The sequence below is a fragment of the Mixophyes fleayi genome, chromosome 4, assembly GCF_038048845.1.
Source record: "Mixophyes fleayi isolate aMixFle1 chromosome 4, aMixFle1.hap1, whole genome shotgun sequence".
Taxonomy (NCBI): domain Eukaryota; kingdom Metazoa; phylum Chordata; class Amphibia; order Anura; family Limnodynastidae; genus Mixophyes; species Mixophyes fleayi.
The window spans coordinates 328,040,628-328,064,279 of NC_134405.1; the positions used below are offsets into that span (position 1 = coordinate 328,040,628).

At 41.9% G+C, this 23,652-nt stretch overlaps 2 protein-coding genes across 7 annotated transcripts in view; one reads left to right on the plus strand and one right to left on the minus strand.

Moving 5' to 3' along the window:
* Window positions 1–239: 239 nt before the first annotated feature.
* CDPF1 (cysteine rich DPF motif domain containing 1) lies at window positions 240–11,419 on the plus strand. Of its 2 annotated transcripts, XM_075210334.1 has the most exons (5): window positions 240–602; window positions 8,265–8,384; window positions 9,735–9,846; window positions 10,233–10,353; window positions 10,779–11,419. In XM_075210334.1, exons 1-5 carry the CDS (start codon window positions 583–585, stop codon window positions 10,871–10,873), a joined length of 468 nt encoding a protein of 155 aa, XP_075066435.1. In that variant the 5' UTR covers window positions 240–582; the 3' UTR covers window positions 10,874–11,419. The 2 variants fall into 2 exon arrangements, with proteins under 2 accessions (XP_075066435.1, XP_075066436.1); XM_075210335.1 differs by lacking the exon at window positions 10,233–10,353 and having other exon boundaries at window positions 529–602.
* A 4,701-nt stretch (window positions 11,420–16,120) lies between these two features.
* Window positions 16,121–23,652, minus strand: part of PPARA (peroxisome proliferator activated receptor alpha) — a 37,583-nt gene continuing 30,051 nt past the window's right edge. For all 5 annotated transcript variants that reach the window (XM_075210336.1, XM_075210338.1, XM_075210339.1 and 2 more), the window contains 2 exons: window positions 22,752–23,199; window positions 16,121–20,486 (listed from right to left, as the gene is read on the minus strand). In XM_075210336.1, coding sequence (XP_075066437.1) covers window positions 20,239–20,486; window positions 22,752–23,199 — 696 coding nt within the window. In that variant the 3' untranslated portion in view covers window positions 16,121–20,238. The remainder of the gene's footprint in view (window positions 20,487–22,751; window positions 23,200–23,652) is intronic.

The following is a 23,652-nucleotide window of genomic DNA, read 5'->3' on the forward strand; positions in this document are numbered from 1 at the left end:
TTATGTAAACGTTTAAGGAGGTTAGGTGCATGAATATCTCGGGCCGGAATCCAAGAGCATTCTTCTGGACCGTAGCCCTTCCAATCAACTAAGAACTGAAGGGTTCCTCTAGAGATACGAGAATTGAGGATCTCATTAACACCAAATTCCTGGTTCTGTACAGAAACAGCAGGAGTATCTTTCCTAAAGGAAGAGAACTTTTTAATATCCATAGGTTTTTAAGGTGGGAGGAAGGTCCAATCTAAAGGCTACAGGATTAATGAAATCCAAGATTTTGAATGGGCCAATAAACATGGTTGAAAATTTCCTAGAAGGAACTTGAAGTCGGAGGTTCCGGGTGGAGAGCCAAACTTTATCTCCCGGGTTAAGTAGAGGTGTAGGTTGTCTTCTCTTGTCAAAGGACTTCTTACTGGAAAGAGGCTTGAGTTAAATTTTATTTGATGTGAAACCATTGGGAGGAGAAATTTTGAAACAGAGAATCAACTGCTGGAACGCCAGAAGAAAGAAGGTTCCAGAATGGTGGACGTTTCGGACGAGTGCATAAAAAGGCGAGACAGAAGTGGATTCTTGAGATAAATTGATATGTGCGAATTCAGCCCAAGGTAATAAGTTGACCCAATTATCATGGGATAGTGAAATGTAACATCTTAGAAATTTCTCCAATTCCAGTTTGGTTCTTTCTGTAAGACCGTTGGTCTGAGGGTGGTAGGTGGAGGACAACTTTAACTTGATTCCACAGATATGGAAAATTGAACGTCCATAATTTAACCACAAACTGAGTACCGTGGTCAGAGATGACTTCATCTAGGCATCCATGTAATCGAAAGATCTCTTTTATGAAGAGTCAAGCCAGGGAAGGGGCAGATGGTAAGCCGTTTAAGGGTACGAAGTTGTCACGCGCCGTCCCTGTGTCTCTTTCTCCGCACAGGGACGGGCGCTCTCTTCCGCCAATAGACGGCCTAGGGTCACTTCCGGGTCCCGGCAGCCTCAGTATCTGGCGGTGGTATTCAGCGTCACCACCGCCGTAGGTAGTCCTGCCCCCTGGGTCCCCCTATATAAAGCAGACTCTGGCACATGATGAGTGCCAGAGTATTAGGTCATATCCTTGCTCCAGCGTTCCTGTTGCTACATATCTGTGACTCCAGTGTATTACCCGGCTTGTTCCTGACCATTCCTATTCTGTGCTCCCTGTGAATTAACCTCGGCTAGTGTGACCATTCTTCTGCGTTTTTAATACCTGACCCGGCTAGCTCCTGACTACAGACATTGGATTTCCCCTGTGGCATCTACTGATCTCTCGGTTCTGACCCGGCCTGCCTGACACCGCTTCCATCCTTGCTTCGCTGGTTGCTCCCTCTGAGGACCGCGACCTGCGTGTTCCCGCAGCTAAGACCATAGCGGGGGTTCCTGGTGAAGACCTGGAACACGTTAGACTCCGCGCCTCTTTGGTGAGTAGTGCCAAAACCAGTAAGAAATACTCCTGAATCGTGAAAGAAGTGAGCTGCATGAGAGAAGCGATCTATGATTACCCAGACCACTGAGTAGCCTTTGGATAGCGGAAGGTCTGTGATAAAATCCAGACCGTCCATGGAGCCACTTACCAATGGAACAGGAAGAGACTGTAGGAACCCATACGGGTTTCGTCTAGGGACTTTATTCTGAGCACAGACTTCAAAAAGGCACCAGCATGGCCTGCAAAATGAGAAGCGTGAGCCCATTTAAGAAGTTAACAACGAAGATGAGGAGATATGAAAGTTTTCCCTTTAGGTATCACTATAGCCGTGGGTGTAGTTGCCACAATACATTCGGGATCTAGAATAGGTTTTTCCATCTAGATCCGCAGAATCGAATGAACGAGAGAGTATCAGCTTATTTATTCTTAGATCCTGATCTGAAGGTGATACAGATATTAAAAATAAGAGAAGAACAGGGACCATCTCACTTGTCGAAGGTTCAAACAAGTAGCGGATTGTAAACATAAACGGTTTTTATGGTAAGTATAAATGGTTACTGGAAAAGAACGCCCTCACGCATCTCACCAGTTTAGTTCCGTGCTGTTCATTGGTTTCCCTTGGTTACCGCTATCTGCTGGTCAGTCTGGCATTCCTTTATCATCGGAAGCCATCTTGTCAAGTGGTCTGCGCATGCGCTACCCCGGTAACCTTTAAAACCTCTGATCCGCAGTGATTGGTTCATCTTCAGCCAGTTCCATTTATAAGGGCCCTCCTCCGTTTAATGGGTGTCAGATCATCAGGTCTCTACCTGATAGGAAGCATCTCCTCTGACTCATGTACTATTTTTTAAGTTGTACGAAAGCCTTAACTGCCTTGGGCGACCAAACTTTGGAATTAGCAGACCGTTAAGTGGTTATTGGCGCCACAAGAGAAGAATATCCTTGAATAAATTGTCGGTAAAAGTTTGCGAATCCTAAAAACAGCTGAGGTTGCTTTAAGACTGACTGCTTGAGGCCAAGCCACTATAGCCTTGAGTTTCTCTGTATCCATTGGAAACCTGGAACCTGAAACTATATAACCTAGAAATGGTAGGTGTTCACATTCAAAGACATATTTTTCTATATTGCAAAATAATTGGTTTTGCAGGAGTCGCTTTAGAACGGTAGATACATGTTCACGATGAGACTTTAAATCAGAGAAGATGAGGATATCGTCCATATATATTACCACAAAGCACTAAAGAATGTTCCGAATATTAAAGTAATTCTATCGTTTTCAAAATAAGCATTGCCCAAGCGATTGTAGTGTGTTTCCAACGCACAAAGTAATTTATTTTAGCAGATGCAAAGTTTAACAGTTCAATACATGATTATAATATAATACAGTACAGCCAATACCAAAAGATACATACATACCACGCTCGTATTGCGCTCGCTGTGCTCCCACGGGTACCAGTAGTTCACTCTAGAATACTGTGGTCAGAGAATGACTGAAAACCAGTAGGAGCACAGCTATATTATATACACTCAGTGTTACAGTGAGAACAATGGAGATGACGTGGCTTGCTTCTATAGGTCCAGACTTCAGGTGGGTCCAATGTAAACAGGTCATAGGCTAGTTCAAACAACCCCCTCTAAGGCTGAGGGTCAACATTCCAGATGATTCTCCCGCCCAGAAACCAGTTTAAGCTAGTCTATGTACACATTACAGTCAGTATAACTTTAAAGTATTTATACCCTGACATCACTAACTAGAGTATGCAATGTGCGATCTCTTCGGCGAATGAACCGGATAACTGCTGATGAATAGGGGATTAATATGATACCAGACATGACACCTTTCCTATAACCTGAACCTTAAATAACACTAAGGTATATTCATAATATATAAACTAATAATAAACTAGATACTATCTGCTCATAAATCACTGTATAACGGAACCAATATGAATATCAATTATATAAATAACTAAAAGTTGTAATGCGTGTGCGTGTATATTTTACCGTGCGATCGCAGTATGCCACTGAGTGCAATCCCACAACAAAACAATGTTAACCAATATACTTTCGTTCATCCAATTATACGACTTTGACACGAAAGATCTCATTCATAAAATGTTGGAACACTGCAGGTGCATTGCACAGACCAAAAGGCATCACAAGATATTTGAAGTGGTCGTCGTGAGTGTTGACTGCTGTCTTCCACTTATCCCCCTTTTTGATCCGAATTAAATTGTAAGCACCCTGAATGTCCAATTTAGTGAAGACAGATGCTCCCTTAATTTCGATTAAAAAGTTCAGATATTAGAGGCAAAGGGTATCTATTTTTGACGTTGATGGAATTAAGACCCCTATAATCAATGCAAGGACGGAGCCCTCCATCTTTTTTGTTAACTAAAAAGAATGCTTCCCCTGCAGGAAAAGTGCATTTCCTTATGAATCCTCGCTTTAAGTTGTCCTCAATATAGATAGACATGGCCTGTGATTTGGGTAAGGAGAGGGGATAGACGCGTCCACGAGGAGAAGACTTGTCAGATAGTAATTCTATTGCACAATCCTTAGGCCGATGTGGAGGTAACTTGGAGGCCTCTTGTTCACAAAAGACATCTGAGAAAGAGGCGTAGTGCACCGGAATATCCAGGGAAGGAGAGATGGGAGATAAGGAGTCTTTATTAGGAATTACCACCCTTTGTAGGAAGAACCCCAGGATAACACTTGAGTCTTTTACCAATCCAATACCGGAGAGTGAATTTTTAGCCCGGTAAAACCTAATATTAGTGGATTAATGGCCTGAGGGATAACCAAAAAGGAGATAGTCTCTGTGTGTAGAATTCCAATCCGAAGAGATGAGGGCACCTGTCACGGGCACTAGGAGTCTTTACCCAGGTATCACCGGATGATGGACTTACCAGAGCAGTATAGGTGGTAATATGGTACTCTGGTAGCAGGGTGATCACGGAACAGGAGACAGCAGATGGTAAGAGAATGCTCGTGGAAAGTCTATGACTAGCAGCACTGGTAATATATAGATAACTGTACACGAGGAACTGGATGGACAAGGAAACGTGAGGGTAGTCAGTGGTCTGCGGGTAGCAAGTTGTACCACTGCTATAGTGAGGAGGAATGTCCAGAAGTAACGAGGAGGTGATGAGAGTCAGCGGTCTGCATATAGCAAGTTGTACCGCTGTCTAGGTGAGGGAATGGAATCCAGGTGAAGGTATCCGGGAAGTCAGTGGTCTGCCTCTAGCAAGTTGTACCACTGAGATATATATGTGAGGAGGAGCACGGGGAGATAAATGCAATGCAGAATATACACGGGCACACTGAACTTGATCCCACGATGATATGCACATAAAAGTAATAACTGAGCAGCACTGCACAAATATACAAAGTCACAAGAACTATCCAGGCTAAAAGATAACACAGTCAAATGATGGCAATAGTCTCAGTGGATAGGAAACTCCAGAGGTGAACAACTCAGTCCAGCTAGATATGCAATACACCAGCACAGTCAATGAGAAGTATGCATACCGTGGTTCAGGAGAGCAGGCTGTCAGAAAGGAGTGCAGGGATACCTGAACGGCTGGAGGCCGGCAGGATACGAAGTCCCAGGAGGGTGGAAGCGGTAACCAAGTAGGTGCAGCGCACAGTAGGTAGACCAGCAAGGATATAAACAATACTCAGGAAGCAGTAGTATATAGAACTGGACACCCGGAGAGCACAGGAGAGTAGAGGCGGTCTAGCCGAGATGAAAGCAGCGAAGCGTTGATCCGATGCAGACAGGCGAGTTGACACAAGCGGGAACACTGTAGAAGCACGGAACAGCGGATCGGCTGGCTGCAGATACGAGGAGTACTGGAGGGTTGCGATGAGCAGGACACTGCAGATACACGGAGGCAGCGGATAGGAATCAGCTGGTGCAGTCACGATGAAACACGGGAGAGTGGAGGTGAGCAGGATATTGTAGATACACGGAGGCAGCGGATAGGAATCAGCTGGTGCAGTCACGATGAAACACGCGAGAGTTGAGATAAGCAGGATACTGTAGATACACGGAGGCAGCGGATAGGAATCAGCTGGTGTAGTCACGATGAAACACGGGAGAGTTGAGATAAGCAGGATACTGTAGATACACGGAGGCAGCGGATAGGAATCAGCTGGTGTAGTCACGATGAAACACAGGAGAGTTGAAGTGGACTGGAAACCGTAGAAGCCCAGAGGCAGCGGATAGGAATCAGCTGGTGCAGTACGGATGAAACACAGGAAAGTTGAAGTGGTCTGGAAACCACAAACGAACAACAGGAATCAGCAGGAGCTGAATACACGAGGAAACACAGGAACACCTTCAGATGCTCATGGGGAATGAGACTCCAAGATCAGGCCACGAGGTATAGAACACAGGTGCTTTAAATAGGGAGTGTTGCCTGATCAGCCAATTAACTAAAAGGAACATGTACTGAAGGATTGAAAGGGCTGCACATGCGCAGACCCTCAGGATGGTGGACGGCCACGGTTCCTAAATACACGAGAAGTAGCACTCACAGTCCGGTGAGTGACAGCACCGTACGATACTTAACCGAACTCCCCACAATCCTGCTACCGTCTATGGCTGTGATAGCAATGGGTTGAAGGAGGAGAACTGTGGATACTCATAGCTTAGCTGTCGTAATGGCAGAGATAAAATTCCCAGCTGCACCAGAATCAACAAGCACTGACAGAGAGACCTGGTGATCAGAATAAGGAAGATGAACTTCAATACAAAAACTTGAATCACATGGAGAAGTCCCAGTTATATCTAACCTAGCCTCTCCGGAGCCAGTTAGGCTTTCCCATTTCACAGGCACTTAGGACAATTGCTCAGGAGATGTCCGGACTCACCACAATAAAGGCATCGATTATTTTAGAAACATCTCTCTCCTCGGGTGAGAGTCGTGCACGTCCCAATTGCATAGGCTCTTCTACAGGGGTCACAGGAATTTGGAACCTAGGTGCCAAGCGTGGAATAGAGCGCCGGGAGATTTCCCTCTCTTGATTCCTCTACCTGAAACGCATGTCAATTTGGTTGTAAAGGGTGACCAGGACATCAAGTGTGGCAGGTAGTTCTTGACCAGCTTGTTATTCTTGTATTCGATCGGATAACCCCTACCAGAAGGAGGCAATAAGAGCTTCATTGTTCCATCGCAGCTCAGAGGTCAAGGTATGAAACTGGATGGAGTATTGACCCAGAGACAAAGGAGACCAGGGAATAAATGTATCAAGCTGCGGGTTTGAAAAGTGGAGATGTTGCCTATAGCAACCAATCAGATTCTAGCTATCATTTTGTAGAATGTACTAAATAAATTATAGCTAGAATCTGATTGGTTTTTCAAACCCGCCGGAAAACTCTCAGCTTGATACATTTACACCCAAAAGTTGCACTGGATATTCTGCCAGGTTCATCAAAAATTTTCTTGAATGTCTACAGGAATATGCTGTAATTTTCCAACAGGATCATTGAGCTCCCAGAGCAGGGAAGTCCATGCCAGAGCTTGTCCAGACAAAATAGAAATGATAAAGGCTACTTTTGTCTTCTCAGTAGGAAAATTTGCATACTGTAGTTCAAATTGTATAGCCTCGGGCAGGACTTGGGATCACCGTCAAACTTTGACGGATTGGGAATCCAGAAATGGGAAGTGATAGAAGGAGTAACCACAACACTTTTTGCTGAGGCAAGAGGTGGAGGGTTAACCTGAGCAGCAAGAGTGTTTTGTAAGGTATCCAAGCGTGTTGAGAGGCTCCTCAGAAATTGCCTTATTTTTGCCAAGAACCACCGCAAGGCGGGATGGGTTTAGCTGCCGGGAGACTGCAGGTTGCGGCCCCTGGTTCGGTCTTTTAACGTGAGAGACAGATAGGTAAAGCGGTACCGGAGACCAATATAACAAAAGTACCTGAGAAAAGTCCTGGAGAAAAGATGAGACTGGACTGGCTAGGCAGGTACACGAATCAGGAGATTCCAAGTGCGTAGTTAACTGGAAGCTGAGGTCTGGTACACAGGTTCAGATGACAAACTTGCACAGGGAAAAAATCCAAAGGAGTAGTCAGGAGGCGAGCCGAGTCTGGTACACAAAAGGTTATACAGCAAGGCAGTGAGGGACTACAAGGATAATGCAACAAGAAGGCACAGGAGTCAGGTAGGTAGATTACCTGTTGCTCTGACACTGAGCTAGCGTCAGAGCGTTTCTTATATGCAGGAGGAAGAGGAGGTTTCAAATTCCCTGCCGTGCACCAGGAAGTGCCGCGCGGGCGACACGACGGAACACCGGAGTGTGGAACAGGTGAGTTTCCTTACATTAAAATGGTTTATTACTGTTTATATAGTCAAGAAATCATTGTAAATGCTTAAAATTGACGTGAATCCCTGCTATTTAGGCCATCCAACAACCCCACCAATTACCTGATTCATCTCATCTCTGTGCTTAACAGTATGCAGAGGAGAGCGCTGGCAGAGACAACGGACTAAACTGGAACAGGGGTGCGTATTGTATGTGACAGCTAATTGGATTGGCCGCAGCCCCTGTCCAATCAGCTGACTTACACAGCATATACCCACAGAGGCATAAGTTTAAATCTCCCGACGAGACACAGTGCTCTGCTCTGCATGCTGACAGTGCTCCTGGTATAGGACCCAAGTGAAGGTAACAGTGGAGATATCGGTTTTAAGCTTTTTAAACAAACTGTGTGTATTATGAGTGTTTGCAGGTCCAACAATATTCTCACACACTATACTCTCTATGTGGCCTGTTGCAGTGATGATTAATGTATTGCATATCAGTTTTCAGATGGAACTTGATGAATCCCATCATCCGAAAGGAATATTTGAATGTCAGCTATGCAAATTATCTGTCCCGTATACTTACTTTGGCCAGAAGCCACCAAATATGAAATCTGTTATGTAAGTAAGATTGGCTAAACGGGGAGGAAGGGGTGAAACTCAATGCTCGAACATTGGACAGAGGAGGTGGTAATCATAGAATGACCTGAGGGAATTTTTTATATTAAGCTCTTGAGCACCTTTTATCTACATGATGTAGCTCATCTTTTCATATTACATTGAAAGGGAAATAAACTTAATTATTCATATGGTAAAAGGGTTTTCTGTCTTCTGCCGCAAGTTTTTAAAGATACTTCGATCTTTAAGGTGTGTGAGGTCAGGGCTGCATGTGACAGGGGCAGAGTCATGATGTTAGAAGGGGAATGGAGAGAAGTAGGAAGCCACAGACTAAGAGCTTACTAATAGAAGGAGCTGGCACCTCAACAGCACAGAGGTTTCTGTCAAACTGGTGCAGCTGAAATAATGTTAATATGCACAGCTTCTTCTTTCTAGCGCTCACCTGTGCTTTTTATCTATATATATTTATATCATTCGACAAATACACACCTACAGTATCCCAATGAAACTGCTTGAAAAAATGTTTGTTTTTAAACCACCAACGGAAGCTACAAAGAAAAAGCAATGTATTTATTAAAAGTTGAAGAACAAACAAATTACTCATTTGAAGGTGGAAAAACCTTTCATGGCTCACCCTTGCCAATTAAACTACTTGTGGTTTTTTTTTGTACTATTTTAAAATTGCTTGGACAGTTAAAAAAAAAAAAAGGTAGGAGAAGTGTCGGTATGGTATACCGCCGTATACACCCCCACTCCCATCATTGCTTCAGTGGCCACTTATGCGGTCCTCCAACCATAAAAAAGGCTGTACATTATGCTTAGTTGAAAAGTAGCCCCCAAAACGACCTTGGCATCCCAACTTCATTCATCCCAAAATGTCCCCAGATACCCCTCAAAAGTTTCACCACATGCCACTCTCACACACCAGATCCTCAGACCCCCTCTTACCATAAATTGTCCCAACATGCCCTCAGCTCCCACAAGTAGTCCGAAACGCCCCCATGTGACACTCTGATCTCCCCATATGTCTTACCTTTGCTGCCGAAGCTTGAAGAGGAAGGTGGGAGACCAGCGGGTTGTGCTATGACTTCCCTGCATTGTGCAGAGGAGGTTACGTGACACAGAAGCCAGCTGCTCCCGTTTAGTAGTATTCTCAGCTTTATAACAACGGTTAAGTGGCACCTAAAACACGAAGGGCCGATTGATATTTGAACGCAACTTGGGTTTAAAACAATACGGTTTGTATTTGTAAAAAGGCTTGTATGCACATACGCCCTTTTTCAAATACCAGCAGAACTCGAGACATATCAGTTTGAATGTGGGTATTAATGTCTTTTGTATGCTTGTTCATAGTCTCTTGGAGGAATGCTATATAATGATGGATCCCTTCACTCCCGACAAAGAAAAATTCCTGATTCTCGGCTCCCAGTGCAGTGTATGTAAGAAGGTGGTCTGTGTTGACACGGTAAAGAATCCATTTTATTTACACTTTTAGCTTTTCTTCCATATATTGTGTTATAGGGCACTGTAGATATAAAGCAAGAGAACATAAGCTTTTCTAAAGTTTACAAATGATCCACAGTCGTATATCTCTGTAATGTTTATACATTGTCAATATGTCATTATCATGTAGCAAGGAGTTAGGACATTAAGGACTATATGTCCTTTATATATAATTTGATGATACATTGTTAACATTAACATCGTACATAGTTATTCTCTACGGAAAGACCAACAAAAGGGTCAACAAGGTGTTGAAGGATCAGTCGTCCTTGTTCTTCATGTTTAAAGTTTAGTACCAACTTATGTATCCAAAACAAAAAGACAGTTGTCAGCGTTTATCCTTTACAGGTTTTGTTTCAAAATATATTGCCTTATTGTCATAGCAGCTGTCCATCAACCCTATTTAAGGCACATTTGGGTGTGGCTCACAAGCCAGTCCTTGGTAGATGTAAACCCCTATACCTAGGAGGTGAGTGCATCTAATTTTAACTGCATTTTAATGGTGTTTAAAGCATATAGGTCAGTGTAGGACCTGCTACCCTTGACGTGGGATGCAGGCTTAAATGTTTTGATCAAAATATGAACTAATACCTCATGTTTTCATTTTGCTAGACACACACATATATGCAGTGTAAAGGATAAGCGCTGACAACTATCTTTTTTTTGTTTTGTATACCTATACCGGCATTTATATTGCCAAACAGCTGGTACTATATATAATATGGGATATACCGGGCGCGGGCTTGTTTTCTTTCTGGTTTTAGCACCAACTTATTATGGTCCATAAACTAAAGGAAACTGTACAAGCCATTCACAGACAGATGTTTCTTTTGGTACACTCAGGGATCCCAGGAAACCTTTCCTCAAAGCTTCCTCTGTCCCGTTCCTTTTTAGGAATGCAGCCTCTTCTACTCCAAGCGATTTTGCCTGCCCTGTGTCACAAAAAACAAAGACGCATTTCCCGAGGAGATCCAACAAGACTTGGATAAGAGGAAGGCCAAGTCAACGTGAGACGGGTAAATGAAGGACTGGAAAAGGAGTGGTTGACACGGACACCCTAAGAGTAACACCGTGGTGTACATTTAAGAATTAATTTCTTGGCTGTAAGCTACCCAGTCACTAGTTCAAGACCTAAACCGTGATGGACATCTCTACATCCTGGAATATTCTACCCCGGCCAAGGAGTAGAATGTCGAGGTTACCGACGCGGTGTATGGACAATTTCACTTCCACATCTCAATGCTAAATTATTGGCTGCAGGCTTAGATGTTTGACATTTTTTTCATGCAATATGTGATATACGTTAATGATTCAGTAAGTTGTATACATTCTTATCTTATAGTTTCAAATCATTTTACAAATTTCTGCTATCAATCTACTTGGATTCCTGGGCAATGTCTCCGTTGACAGAGCGATGTAACCACCCTTACTACATGGTCTATGGTGTCTAGGCCTTGTTATCTCATGGATATATTTGTACTTTTTTTTTTTAAAGTAATTTGGCAATTAATACAATGTCCATCAAATACGTAACATATATACGTTGCATTTTCATTTTAAATTAGATTGCGCATTGGTTTTAAAAGTTACAGTTTATTATGAGTGCTTAAAACACATTGGGGCGTATTCAATTGTTCCTCCGGCCGCCGGAAAAACGAGCGCTCTAAAACCATTACCGTTTATACGGTAATTACTCGCTGAATTTCATCTCGCAGCTCAAATTCAGCGAGTAAACTACCGTATTAACGTTTTTTGCGCGCAATATTACCGTATAAACGGTAATAGTTTTAGAGCGCTCGTTTTTCCGGCGGCCGGGGGAACAATTGAATACGCCCCATTGTGTGACTTGGTGTGCTGAAATATATTGTATTTCAGTCGGAGAGAATATTTATTAATTGCCGTGGACACTTGTCCAAAATGCTGCTTGAGCAGCTATCGCGTCCTCTTCGTTTTAGGCACAGAAATTAATCGTTTCAATTTGGAGATTATACGCTGCATTTTAGACATGGAGTAAAAAAAACACCCGTGTGACATCATACTAAGGTTTATCCATTTAGCAGCAGGTAACAACATTGTTGTAACAAAGTGAAAAAAATAAAATAATTGTAGCCAAATTGTCACAGTGAGTATGGAAGAGTGAGGGGGGAAAAAAAACATTACTTAGTGAAGTCTTATTAAATAGATAACTGTTATGAATCCCAGTGTATTCAAGAAGAGCAACAGAAGTGTAAAGCAAAGTGTCTTTATTCAGGTAAATACACAAAGATTACTCAGATCCACTGATAAGAACAGGTTCCTAAGGTGACTGTATAGTAAAAATGGCAGGAACAGGCATTATAAGTTTTACCCCAGTCCAGAAGGCACACGGCTGTCCAGGAAAGCAGACAGAGTCCAGGGATAAAGCAGTGATCAGACAAACAAACCCAAATAGCCAGTCAGAGCTTAAGCAAATTAACGAGGTCCAGAAGTCTGTCCAAAAGGTCAGGGCAACAGGCAAAACAGCGTGGTCCAAGGTACAGGCAAATGATTCGGGGTCTCAGGCAAGCAGGCAAGGTCCAAGGTACAGGCAGGGGTCATACACATAAGTTCAGTCCAGCAGGTATATACCAGATAGCACAGGAGCAGGTTAGCAGCAGCCAGGAACAAACGGATGAACTGCACAGAGCACAGCTAGAGGCAGGTACTAAAAGCAGTGCGACAGGTGCAGTTCTAATCAGGCATAATGCAAGGAGATTAACTCCTTCAGGCAATTAGAAGAGTTCGGGAACAGAACAGCAGCACCTCTGGTGGTATGAGGCACTGCTGCTAGGTACAAACAACAGACAGAGTTGTAACAATAACAAAAAAAAAATGGGAAGCTATTTTCCCAGGCCTTGATCCTATTATTTATAGAAAAACTGGGTACATTTATCTTTTAAGTCTCTAATTCTTAAATGTGTTGTACGTTAAGATTACTCAGTGACAATGAATGAACAAGAATTAGTTACGTCTTGCGCTGGTTTGGACTCACAAGTAAAGAAGGGTTTGGTCTGGGCAGCATGTAATTTGTTATAGATACAGCCTCACTTATGGACATGTATTTGCCCAGAAGTCTATTCTCCATCTTGAAATTATATTGTACCCCTTAACTGTTTAGCAGAGGATAGCACATTGTTCAAGTGTAAAAGAATAGAGACCGATTCTGATGAATGTAACATTCTATTCTTTCAAAACAATAATGTGGTTAAGTATTTTCTCTATGCATGCTCTAAAAATAAATAATTCACTTTATATAAAAAAAAAAAAAAAAAAAGCCTTAATGGTTTTCATAATCCTATTAAAAGTAAAATAATATACCATAAAATAACTTGGCAGAGCAGACACAGGTTGCCAAAATAAATTTATTTTAAAATGTTAAGGCAAAACAGTACCTCGTAGTTACATGAAAATCATACAGAACAGATTGATCTAGCACCTAGAAAGCAAATCAAGAATTGACATCATTCACTCTTTAACCTTTAAGAGACATCGGTTCGGGGTTGTGAAATATTTTATATACAGGAACACAGGATTCTATATTGAATTCTTAGGGGCATATTCAATTCCGATCCCGATTCGCGGGATCGCGCCGGAACGGCCGCGAACGTAATCCGTGGTACCGCAATAACGTGGATTTTCGTTCGCAGCCCATAGGGCTGCGTACGAAAATCCACATTATTGCGATACCGTATTACCGGCAGTAGTGCGCATTTTCCGCGGGATCGGATCGGAATTGAATATGCCCCACAGTGCAAAACTTCCATGGCTAATATTCATTATTACAATATGTAAGTGTACCTATTGCCTACGATACAGTGGAGACACTCATTTTTGTGGGCTGAACCACCATTCATCGAATGCAGTGGAGGCCATTTATACAGGTAGTCTGCCCGGCGCACATCTAGGTGTATGCCTACCCTCCGCTCTCCGGAGACACCAGCCATACTAGAGGTGCCTCTAGGTGTGCGGAGAGGGAGAAGAATGTAAAGATGGGGACTGTGCAACAGTGTAACCGTCACATCAAAATTCCAACAAGTACTCAACCCCCTTTATTAAAATTAACTTTTTTTGTTCTTCTGCTAAAATACTGCTCAGCTTAGCCTCACAAGATTGGATAGAAGTGGAATCCCTCTAAATAAACCCCCTTTATCCCCAGTTTAATAATCTCACTCCACAAATGTATGTTTTTTTTGCACTTCTATAAAGTGCCCACTCTGTACTTCTTTAAAGAACTCCCCCTAACTCTTCCCACCAGCCGATAAAGACGCCTGTCCCTCTGCAAGCGATGTCCCCTTGCTCTATACACCTAGCAGCTTGGAGGAAATCTAGGCACATTACTAAATAGGATTTTGTGTTGCTCTTCGACCGTTATGCGCTTCTTAAATGACCACCCAAGTTCCCAAGTGAATGTCACTGGTTCGTAGTTATTTGATAACGTGAATGCTCATGAGTGTTGGCTTATAACACAAAGTGCCCACCACCACAGTGTCTAAGCTTCAGGTGCTCTCTGTGGAGTCGGCCATTTGTATACCTGCAAAACAGGTCCGCTGCCCATTATATAGTCACTTAAACATGCTCCAAACAAGATATCCCCAAGTAAATCACAGGTATACATCACCAGTCCATAGCAGAAATAAAAAAACATAAAAGGGTATCGTATCTATACAGTGAAACAACAACTGGCTAAAAGGTCAAGTTTGGGCAATTTGGTTTGTTAATGTTTCCTACCCCACAATATTTCTACCTTGTGAAAGTTTGCACAGTTGTTCTAAGGGGGCGACAAACTTCTGGGAAGGTATTGTGTCTTGGATGGATTAAGGTCTAGGACACTACATCTAGTTTTTGTAACTAACAAAAGTTGATAATAATGAGCATTGAAAAATCTTAATCTACTAAACGGACTTCGCTTCCAAAATGCATCCAGTGTCAGAGCACACAGTCTCAAAACATTATTACATATTGTTATCAGAGTCCATAAACAACACGAGAGGAAACCACAGTCCTTTTCAAGCCCGGTATTTGCAAAACTAAAGCGTTCTAATTAATGCCCTGACCCTCTTCCACCTGCAGGAAAGACACACACGTAACACACAATCACATACATATACCGTAATCTATTCTATAAAACTGGCATTAGGTAAATAGACACAATTCATGTGCAAGTAAAGAATTGTCATCAACCCTATTAAAAAAACAAAAACATCTTAGACCTATTTATGCTACTAAAGAAATTTTTAGTTGACAAATAGCAGATTCAGAATTAAAAATGATTTAGAACATTCTATCTTAAAAAAAAGGGGAAATGAAGACTATTCTTCTGATACTTTCTAAAAAGAAGCTTGTAATTAGTGTTAGTACATTTTGGATTATATATATATATATATATATATATATATATATATATATATATATATATATATATATATATATATATATATATAATAATTTTTAAAACAGAATTAACAGACTACTCCCGAGGTGGTTGAGTGCAATTATTTCTCTTATATGGGATATTTATCCAGAAATCACTTACGCAGAGAGTATCGAAAACTGGAGAAAACAAAGTACAAATGTCGTACACGTAGCAATGGCCACCAGCAACCCCTCTGAAAGTCACTGATGGACATTTACGAAGCTCACTCAATGCTCGTTTCAGGCTCATTGAGGGTTTACAATTGATCATGAGAGTGAAGAGACATCAGAAGATCCACCCGATAGGATAAGCACTCTGCACCCCTTTGTCTCATCTTCATAATCATGCTCCACAGAATGAAATCTCTTTCAGCTCTGCAAAACTAGGTGCCCGAGTGCCCCAACTGAATACTTTGTAGGGAAGACGCTCACTCCGCTAAACTCCTCTCCTCTGCCAAGCTTTACTCCTCCACAAATGTCTTGTTCCATGAGATCATGCGTCCTCAATGGACGTTTGGGCACACCACTGCAAACAGAGGTGCACGGCAGATCCAAAGATAGTTTTTCGCTTCCTAAATGAAGAGGGAAGCAACAGGGGCAAAAGGGGGTCCTTTTTTAATGACATTTATAATACTTTAGGCATGATATTTCAAAGTACAGAAAAGCTGAAAACAAAAAACCCCAACAAAACCAAGAATATCTACATAATAGATTAGATCTATGTAATTTACCGCAAAGCAAACAGGTGGCGACATAATCTTTGTACCTGTTCTTAACTTGGCCATATATGTGTAATGCGGATGTTGCCCAAACGGCTGGGACTAGAAGTAATTTGGACAAACTTAGATGGTGATGTTGCCTAAATTCAGGCTTTCATGGACCCAGCCACCAGATTAGACTGTACATCTAGCCACTGCCCATTCCCCTCAATTTTTGGGTCAGCCAAGGACCTAACAGACATTTAAGGTGATAAACTGACTAGAGAGCAATTACAATCCAACTGGATCAAATTTTGATTAGTCAGGATGGAGCCACAGAATGGTTGGCGGTTTGGGGACAAATGACCAAATTGGCATGTCTATTTAGGTAGCAAACGCCACTGGCTCCATTATGGCAATATAGAAGTTTGTATTTGGAATAGGAGATATTAATAGTGAACTTGTGTTCATGCACCCAAACTATCACACCATTTGCTTGCAACAACAATAATTCAGCAACACTTTATAACTAAATCTGAACTAAAAAATATAACATCTGCCCAAAAGGTTGTGTGCTTAATATATTAAGTTTGAAATATTCCTCTCTCAGAACAAAATAGCTCCTAATTCTTTTAGGACTCTGGAACTCTGCATTGTAAGGATTTGAAGTTCTTGACGTAACAGTGTGAAAACTGAAACGGCTACAATTTATGATACAGGTTCGAACCGTTAAATTATTCTCAAATGTACAGTACAATTCAATGGAAGACAAAGTGCCTCCACCCACCACCAAATCAAATTCACAACAAACTGGTTTACATTTTATAGTTCCAACCAATTTTAAAAACAATTATCTCGAAAACGGTTGTGGCTCTGACAGTAACGGAAAGGCCGACTTCCTTCTCTCTTATATTTGTTCAAAATATACATTTATCACCATCAGCCCCTAATGAGTGTATTAGAACATAGAATCCACATAGTACATAAAAGTAGCAATTCAATAAAGAGATAGGAAAGTTGACGGCAGTCTAGGAAGGTTTCTCTTTACCACTAAGAAGTAGAACAATATAGGTTTTTGAGATGGAAATATCTGATAAAGTCGCAGTGATCTAATGGTTGAGTCCACAATATCGACATCTGTCATTTTTAGGATTATCCCCCCCTCCAACTACTATAAGCAGCCTCCATATAATAAGCATTGCATATACAGTATACAGTAAAACTGCATATCACGTGTACAGTAATTCTTCTAAAACATGAGGTATATACAATTTACAAATAACCAAATTTATACTTTTTTGAACTTTTAAGTCAACTGAATATTTTACAAAACTTTCTGAAGCATACTGAGCTCTACTTTGCAAAATAATCAAGTTTCGGACCCTCAAAGCATACAATTCTGTCCCCTGCATAATAAGATGGCAAGGGAACAGGACTTTTGCCAAATGTTGTTGACAACCCTCAGTTATTCAGCTAAATCCCACACTGAATCCTGAATGCAGTGCATTCCTGAGAGCTTTGCCGGTCATTTCATTAGAAAAACTTTGCCTTGTAATTATTTGGTGGCAATGCCCTTCTTTACTTATATGGAACTTTAAAACTATGATATGATTTGTATAGTCATCCTTCCAAAGCACTAGTCCCTGTGCCTAAAATCACAGGGTAATAGTGTGCTTAAATACTGTTTTTTGCTCGCAGCTCACAGAAAGCCGGGTTATCTTTACTGTAATAACGGTAAGAGAGTTATCGTGGCGCTACTTCAGGGGGAATTGGAACTCCCCCCTAATGTATCATGACCCTATAAAGATGCAGCTTCTGTACAACCTCTGGTACATCTGAGAGGGGGGGGGGGGGGTAGATTCAATTCAATTGCCTCACGCGTCATATTTCTGCGTCTAATGCTGTCAGAGATGTACTGCTATGTGACTCGTGATGCTCATCACGACTGGAAATAGGGCTTGGTTTAGCTAAAATATGAGAGAAAGAGGGGGAGAGGGGAAGAGATGACGAGAGGGGGGAAAGAGAGAAGAGGCAGGAGGGAAAGAGAAGAAAGGGGGGAAGAGAGCGAGAGAGGAGAAGAGAGAAAGGAGGAAGAGAACGAGCGAGAAAGGGGGAAGAGAACGAGCGAGAAAGGGGGAAGAGAACGAGCGAGAAAGGGGGAAGAGAACGAGCGAGAAAGAGGGAAGAGAACGAGCGAGAAAGGGGGAAGAGAGCGAGAGAAAGGGGGAGGAGAGCGAGAGAAAGGGGGCGGAGAGCGAGAGAAGGGGGAGGAGAGCGAGAGAAAGGGGGAGGAGAGCGAGAGAAAAGGGGAAGAGAGAAAGGGGGAAGAGAGCGAGACGGGGACTAGAAAAAGCGCTATTTTCACTTAATTTCAGGATCTCTCTGCCAGCATTAGACGCGAATAAATGAGGCACAACACATTTCGCACTGAACTGTCTCTCCCCCTTGAAGTTACATCTGTAGGTCTATACATGGTATCAAAGCAGCATTTTCCACAAACATAATTTTCAACTAAGAAGCAGTTGCACCTACAACATAGAGTGTGATGTTTAAATCTCCTTTCGCTAGTTTTACAGGATGATGCTGGTTGCTAAACACTAGGAGGATGTGACCGACTTCGTCCTCCTCTATTTTTTCTTTAGAAAGCTCCTATCGTATAATGAAATCTGAGAAAGCCTAGATGAGCGTTGCCTTTCACATATCAGCTATAACCCAAAAAAAGTTAAAATACACTCCGATGTGAAATGCACAATTAGATCGTGCAACGGTTTAACGTCAAACTTGTTTGTTTGTTTTCTCCCCAACAAAGGAGGTTTTATGACTATTTTAAATGAACTGATAAAAAAAAAAAAAACAGGAAAAAAATAAAAATAAAATATCCCTGAGTGAAATAAATGCAATAACTAAACCACAAACAGTGCATGTTTCATGAATATATTCTCAATTCACCAGGACATGAGTTGCAATTATTAAATTGTATCTACTATTTCCTGAATATCAATATTACCCCTTTAACAAAGTCAGATAGTTAATTATTAAGATGCCACAATATTCTCTCCCAATGTTATAATAGCCCCAATTAAACTGATCTAATATTTAGATTTTTCCCAACACTGAAAACATACAATTGTGATTGTTGTCCCTCCCCCCATATTTCCATTAAAATTCCAAATAATTTTATCTACCGGATTAGGTAAATGATTCCGATTCATATATATATACAACAATGTCCACTAACCGGTAGTAAGGATCGCTCATTTGTGTGTCCTGTAGGCTTTGCAAAATAGTTTTTCTGTATTTTATATATCAAAGTACCTTACAAATATATATTTTTTTAAATCTATTTATGCAACATAAAACTTTATATAATATAGTTTTCTATTTCTTACTAGTGTTAGGAAGCCTCAAATTAACTTCAAACCTAGCTCCCATCGAGGGGGAGGTATATTGTGTGGAGCTTTAACCAAGTGTCCGAGCCTTTTGTTGGGTGTAATCCTTGGTTCTGTGGTCTGATCGAGTCAGTCATCATTACCCACGTGCCAAGTTGTATTTTTTTAAGTTTACTACATAGGAACATCCTCGTTGTAGAGACATTCATTCAAATCCAATTCAGTGTAACCTTCGCTATTCAAGTCAGTTGTTCCGAGATGTGATCGGCATAGTCAAAAGTGCCTTCACGAATCGAGGACGGCAGTGAGCTACCATAGTTATGTGAGTGATAGTTGGAAGCTACGATGATCCAACAGATGTGTACCTCTCCCAACTTGTACAAAGGGCACAGGAGTTTGATATAGGCACCCGTACGAAGCTTTAACAAGAGGTCGTGGGAGTTGTACTATGATTCCAAGGACTTCATCGCTCTCCTTGAGAGGGTAACCTGAGAAATACCTGAACGAGTCTATCTCGAAAATCTGTGAAATGGTTCTGAGAGCCGAGAAAAATTTGTTTCTTTAGCTCTTGTAAAAGGAACACATTTTTCTTCGTTTTTCTTTTTAAATACAGCAAGGAAGACAGTTGAACGTGTGTAGTGTGGAAGGTTCCTGGACAAAGTCTTTGTTACACACAACTTAAAACAGACGGAAATATTTGTGTTTTTTCACTGGCAAAGTAGAAGGCACAGATGCTTTAAAACAAACACGTCGTGGGGGAATATATACAGTATATATATCCTTATTCCCATCTAAAAACATGAATAAAATAGACCCTGAAAAAGTAGCTGCAATTCTTCAGTACATGTCCCTGTAGATCTCTTGTAGCAACGGATGGAGCGATGCGTCGGTTTCAGTCTTTTTAATCGTCTGCACAAGGAGCGCGTGTTCCGTCACCAGCTGCCGCAGGTCGGCCATTTTCTGTAAGAGCTTGGGGAAGAGGAAGCAGTCATCCGGGTGGTTGGACTGGAGGTGAAGCTTTAGAACGTGTACAATGTTCTCCTGCATTTTCTCGATGCTAAGTACATTCACCAGTCCGGGACGGTCTGTTAGAACACAACAGAATCGTGTTATTGTGGACAACACACCGTAAATGGATGGTTTTCATCACATGGTTAATATAAGCCAACTTTCTGGATACCACATATTTTAAAACAATTATGGGACACTAACCCTATTAACCTTGGTGGACTGCAGGTACCAGTAGTCCAACTTGTAGGAAATTAATTACTCGAAGTCAGCGATTTGCAAACAGCAAAAGTCCAAACTATATTAGTCAAAGCAATAGGCATTGGGGCACTAGCCATAGTATGAATGGTCTTGGAACCAAAAATGTAATGGTGGTGCATTGTCAGTATGGACTCTGCAAACGGACAGACTCAGCAATAAATATGCCGCAGTGTTGTGGTTATATTGACGGGAGAGGTGAATCAGCACGGTGGCTCAGTGGTTAGCACTTCTGCCTCACAGCACTGGGGTCATGAGTTCAATTCCCAACCATGGCCTTATCTGTGAGGATTTTATATGTTCTCCCTGTGTTTGCGTGGGTTTCCTCCGGGTGCTCCGGTTTCCTCCCACACTCCAAAAACATACTAGTAGGTTAATTGGCTGCTATCAAATTGACCCCTAGTCTGTCTGTGTCTGTGTATGTTAGGGAATTTAGACTGTAAGCTCCAATGGGGCAGGGACTGATGTGAGTGAGGTCTCTGTACAGCGCTGCGGAATCAGTGGCGCTATATAAATAGCTGATGATGATGATGACCACTGCCCTGGGGAATAGTGCTAGGAGATGAGACACGTCACTGGTAGCATGTTTATGAAGAATGTCGTACTTGAAATATATGTATCACAAGCAACAGTCCTAACGCTAGCAGCACAGAAAGGTCCAAATGGCCTAAGATATGGACTTTCAAGTTGTGTAAAAAAAATAAAAAAATTAAATGATGACATACTGATTTATAGATTTGACAAACGTGAGCTGTAAGCTTTACGATCTGTGCACGTGTTTATATGTCCCCCTAGCGCACGCGTAGGTGCACTCCGACATGACAGTTTTGAGATCCCTGAGACTCAAAATACACACGTTATTTGTGGCAGAATTATTAAGCGAACGTTTCTGATGGAAAATGAAGCCAAACTCTGGCTGAGGCCCACAGTGTACATGGAAGATGCACATGGCATCGTATCGCAAATATAGGACTAACTCCTGGTTATTGGCATCTCCTGAGTGCAGAATACAAATGGCCACATACATAATAATCAGAGAAAACTGCCCTAAATGCACCATTTCCACCCCTTGAGTTTAATTTAAATAATCTCGTTCCACAAAGCTCATTTTTGCATGTGGGTGCATAACAAGGGACGTCACCCGGGAAGGAACGTCCCCATCTACCAGGCTCCTCCTCTCAGAAGGTTTTGCACTCCTGCCAGTTTGGCCAACAAATCAATGCGAGGCTCTGTAACAGTCGCATTCAAAAAATACAGGCGCCAATATCAAAACCACTGGGGGAGACGCACGGTTCCCACTTCATTGTGTAGTCGCAACTTTTCTCTCACACCCGTACAATATATATTCATTTTCCAGTTTTAATAGGGCTCCATTTATCAATTATTTAGTACATTCTTCAAAATGACAGCTAGAATCTGATTGGTTGCTATAGGCAACATCTCCACTTTTCAAACCTGCCGGAAACTCACAGCTTGATACATTTACACCCAGAAGTGATCTGATGAGAGAATAACAACAAACAAAAAAAACAACAACAGAAGACTACCAATATACATGGAGACTCAAGTTAAATTGTTTAATTTCCCTTCTGATATCAGAATAAGACTCCAGGGGGCGCCCTTTCTCCTTCATCTGGACTTCATTTGGTCCAGGTAAGAGTTTAAACTTGTTAAAGTGGAAGGACCACGCCCTAGTGATCGGATTATTCCTAGCAAAGTACAGCAGCTGATGAAGAATTGTGACTGTCATTTACAAACTGCAAAATATGTTTTGGGGTTCTAATAACACAAACATGTGTCTAATTGTCCATCTCGTCCCCATAAAAGCCATCTGTGGGACTGTCGGGACAACAGATGCAAAGTTAGCAACAATTACCCCGCAGGAGGTGTGTTTTTGCACTTTGGTAAATGACCGTTTGGGGTATATTTATCAAACTTTCTAAAAAGTAAAAGTGGAGGTGTGTCATAATACATAAACGATAGCTAGAATATGATTGGTTACCGCTGTTTTACCTTCACATACCATTAAAACCTCAAAGGCCAAAAACAAAAATATCTAGCCATCTGAAAGCATGAAATCTTACCTCCGCAACAAATTAGGGCAGCGACAAACAGAGAGATGTCACTATCGTCCAGTTCTAAAGCGTTGAACTTCATGGCAAACTCAAATTTAGGTTCCATCATGTCCCCTATGGGCTTCCGCAGACTCTTTAAGAACTCCCGGGTGATGAAGCCGTTTCCATAAGCCACCAGCATCCCATCCTTGTTCATGACTGAAGCCAGCATGGCGAACATGGCTTCGTAGACGCCATACTTTAACAAAGTCACCTGATCATTGAGGTCCAGTTCGGTGAAACCCGGTATGGATTTAGCAAACTCCGTCAGTTCGGTTACGGTTTCCACCGAGGTGCACTGGCAGCAGTGGAAGATGCGAACCTCGGCCTCCTTGTTCTGTATACCGTTCGCCACCAGTTTGGCTACCAGTGTTTTTTCCGCCATACATAACGTTTCCATGTCATGTATAACAAATGGCTGCAAAACAAACAACAGGTGTAACACTGCTTCATAACACGTTTAGTTCATGATCATATCAGTCCTTCTGCTAAAATGATATTGATAAACCGACCACTACGACAAGCGCTGGGACTCTACAAGTCATAACGAGCACTTTAAGGACCATGAACAGGTCTTGAGGTCTATGAGAATGTTAAGCCTTCTGCAAAAACGCTGTTAGCCCCCGTTTTTTATTTGGGATTGGTGGTGGGGATTTCACCGTTTTGGGACAATGAACAAATCATAAATTCAGTCCAGTTATGTACATTCTCGGGCAGTGGTGGGTTAAGCTGAAATACTCGAGTACACACAAACTCTGAGGCACTTGTACTTTGTATATTGACTCTCTGTATTTATTAACTAGATACTGCAGAGAATTGCTACACTAGGACTTTTTACTTTAACTCTCTCGGAGCAGAGATGGGCCAACCC

Coding starts and splice junctions, on each gene's coding strand:
- CDPF1 (XM_075210334.1), top strand. CDS start 583: ATGTGCGAATTCAGCCCAAG. Junction 603..8,264: donor ATGTGCGAATTCAGCCCAAG/GTAATAAGTTGA, acceptor ATTGCATATCAG/TTTTCAGATGGAACTTGATG. Junction 8,385..9,734: donor CCAAATATGAAATCTGTTAT/GTAAGTAAGATT, acceptor GCTTGTTCATAG/TCTCTTGGAGGAATGCTATA.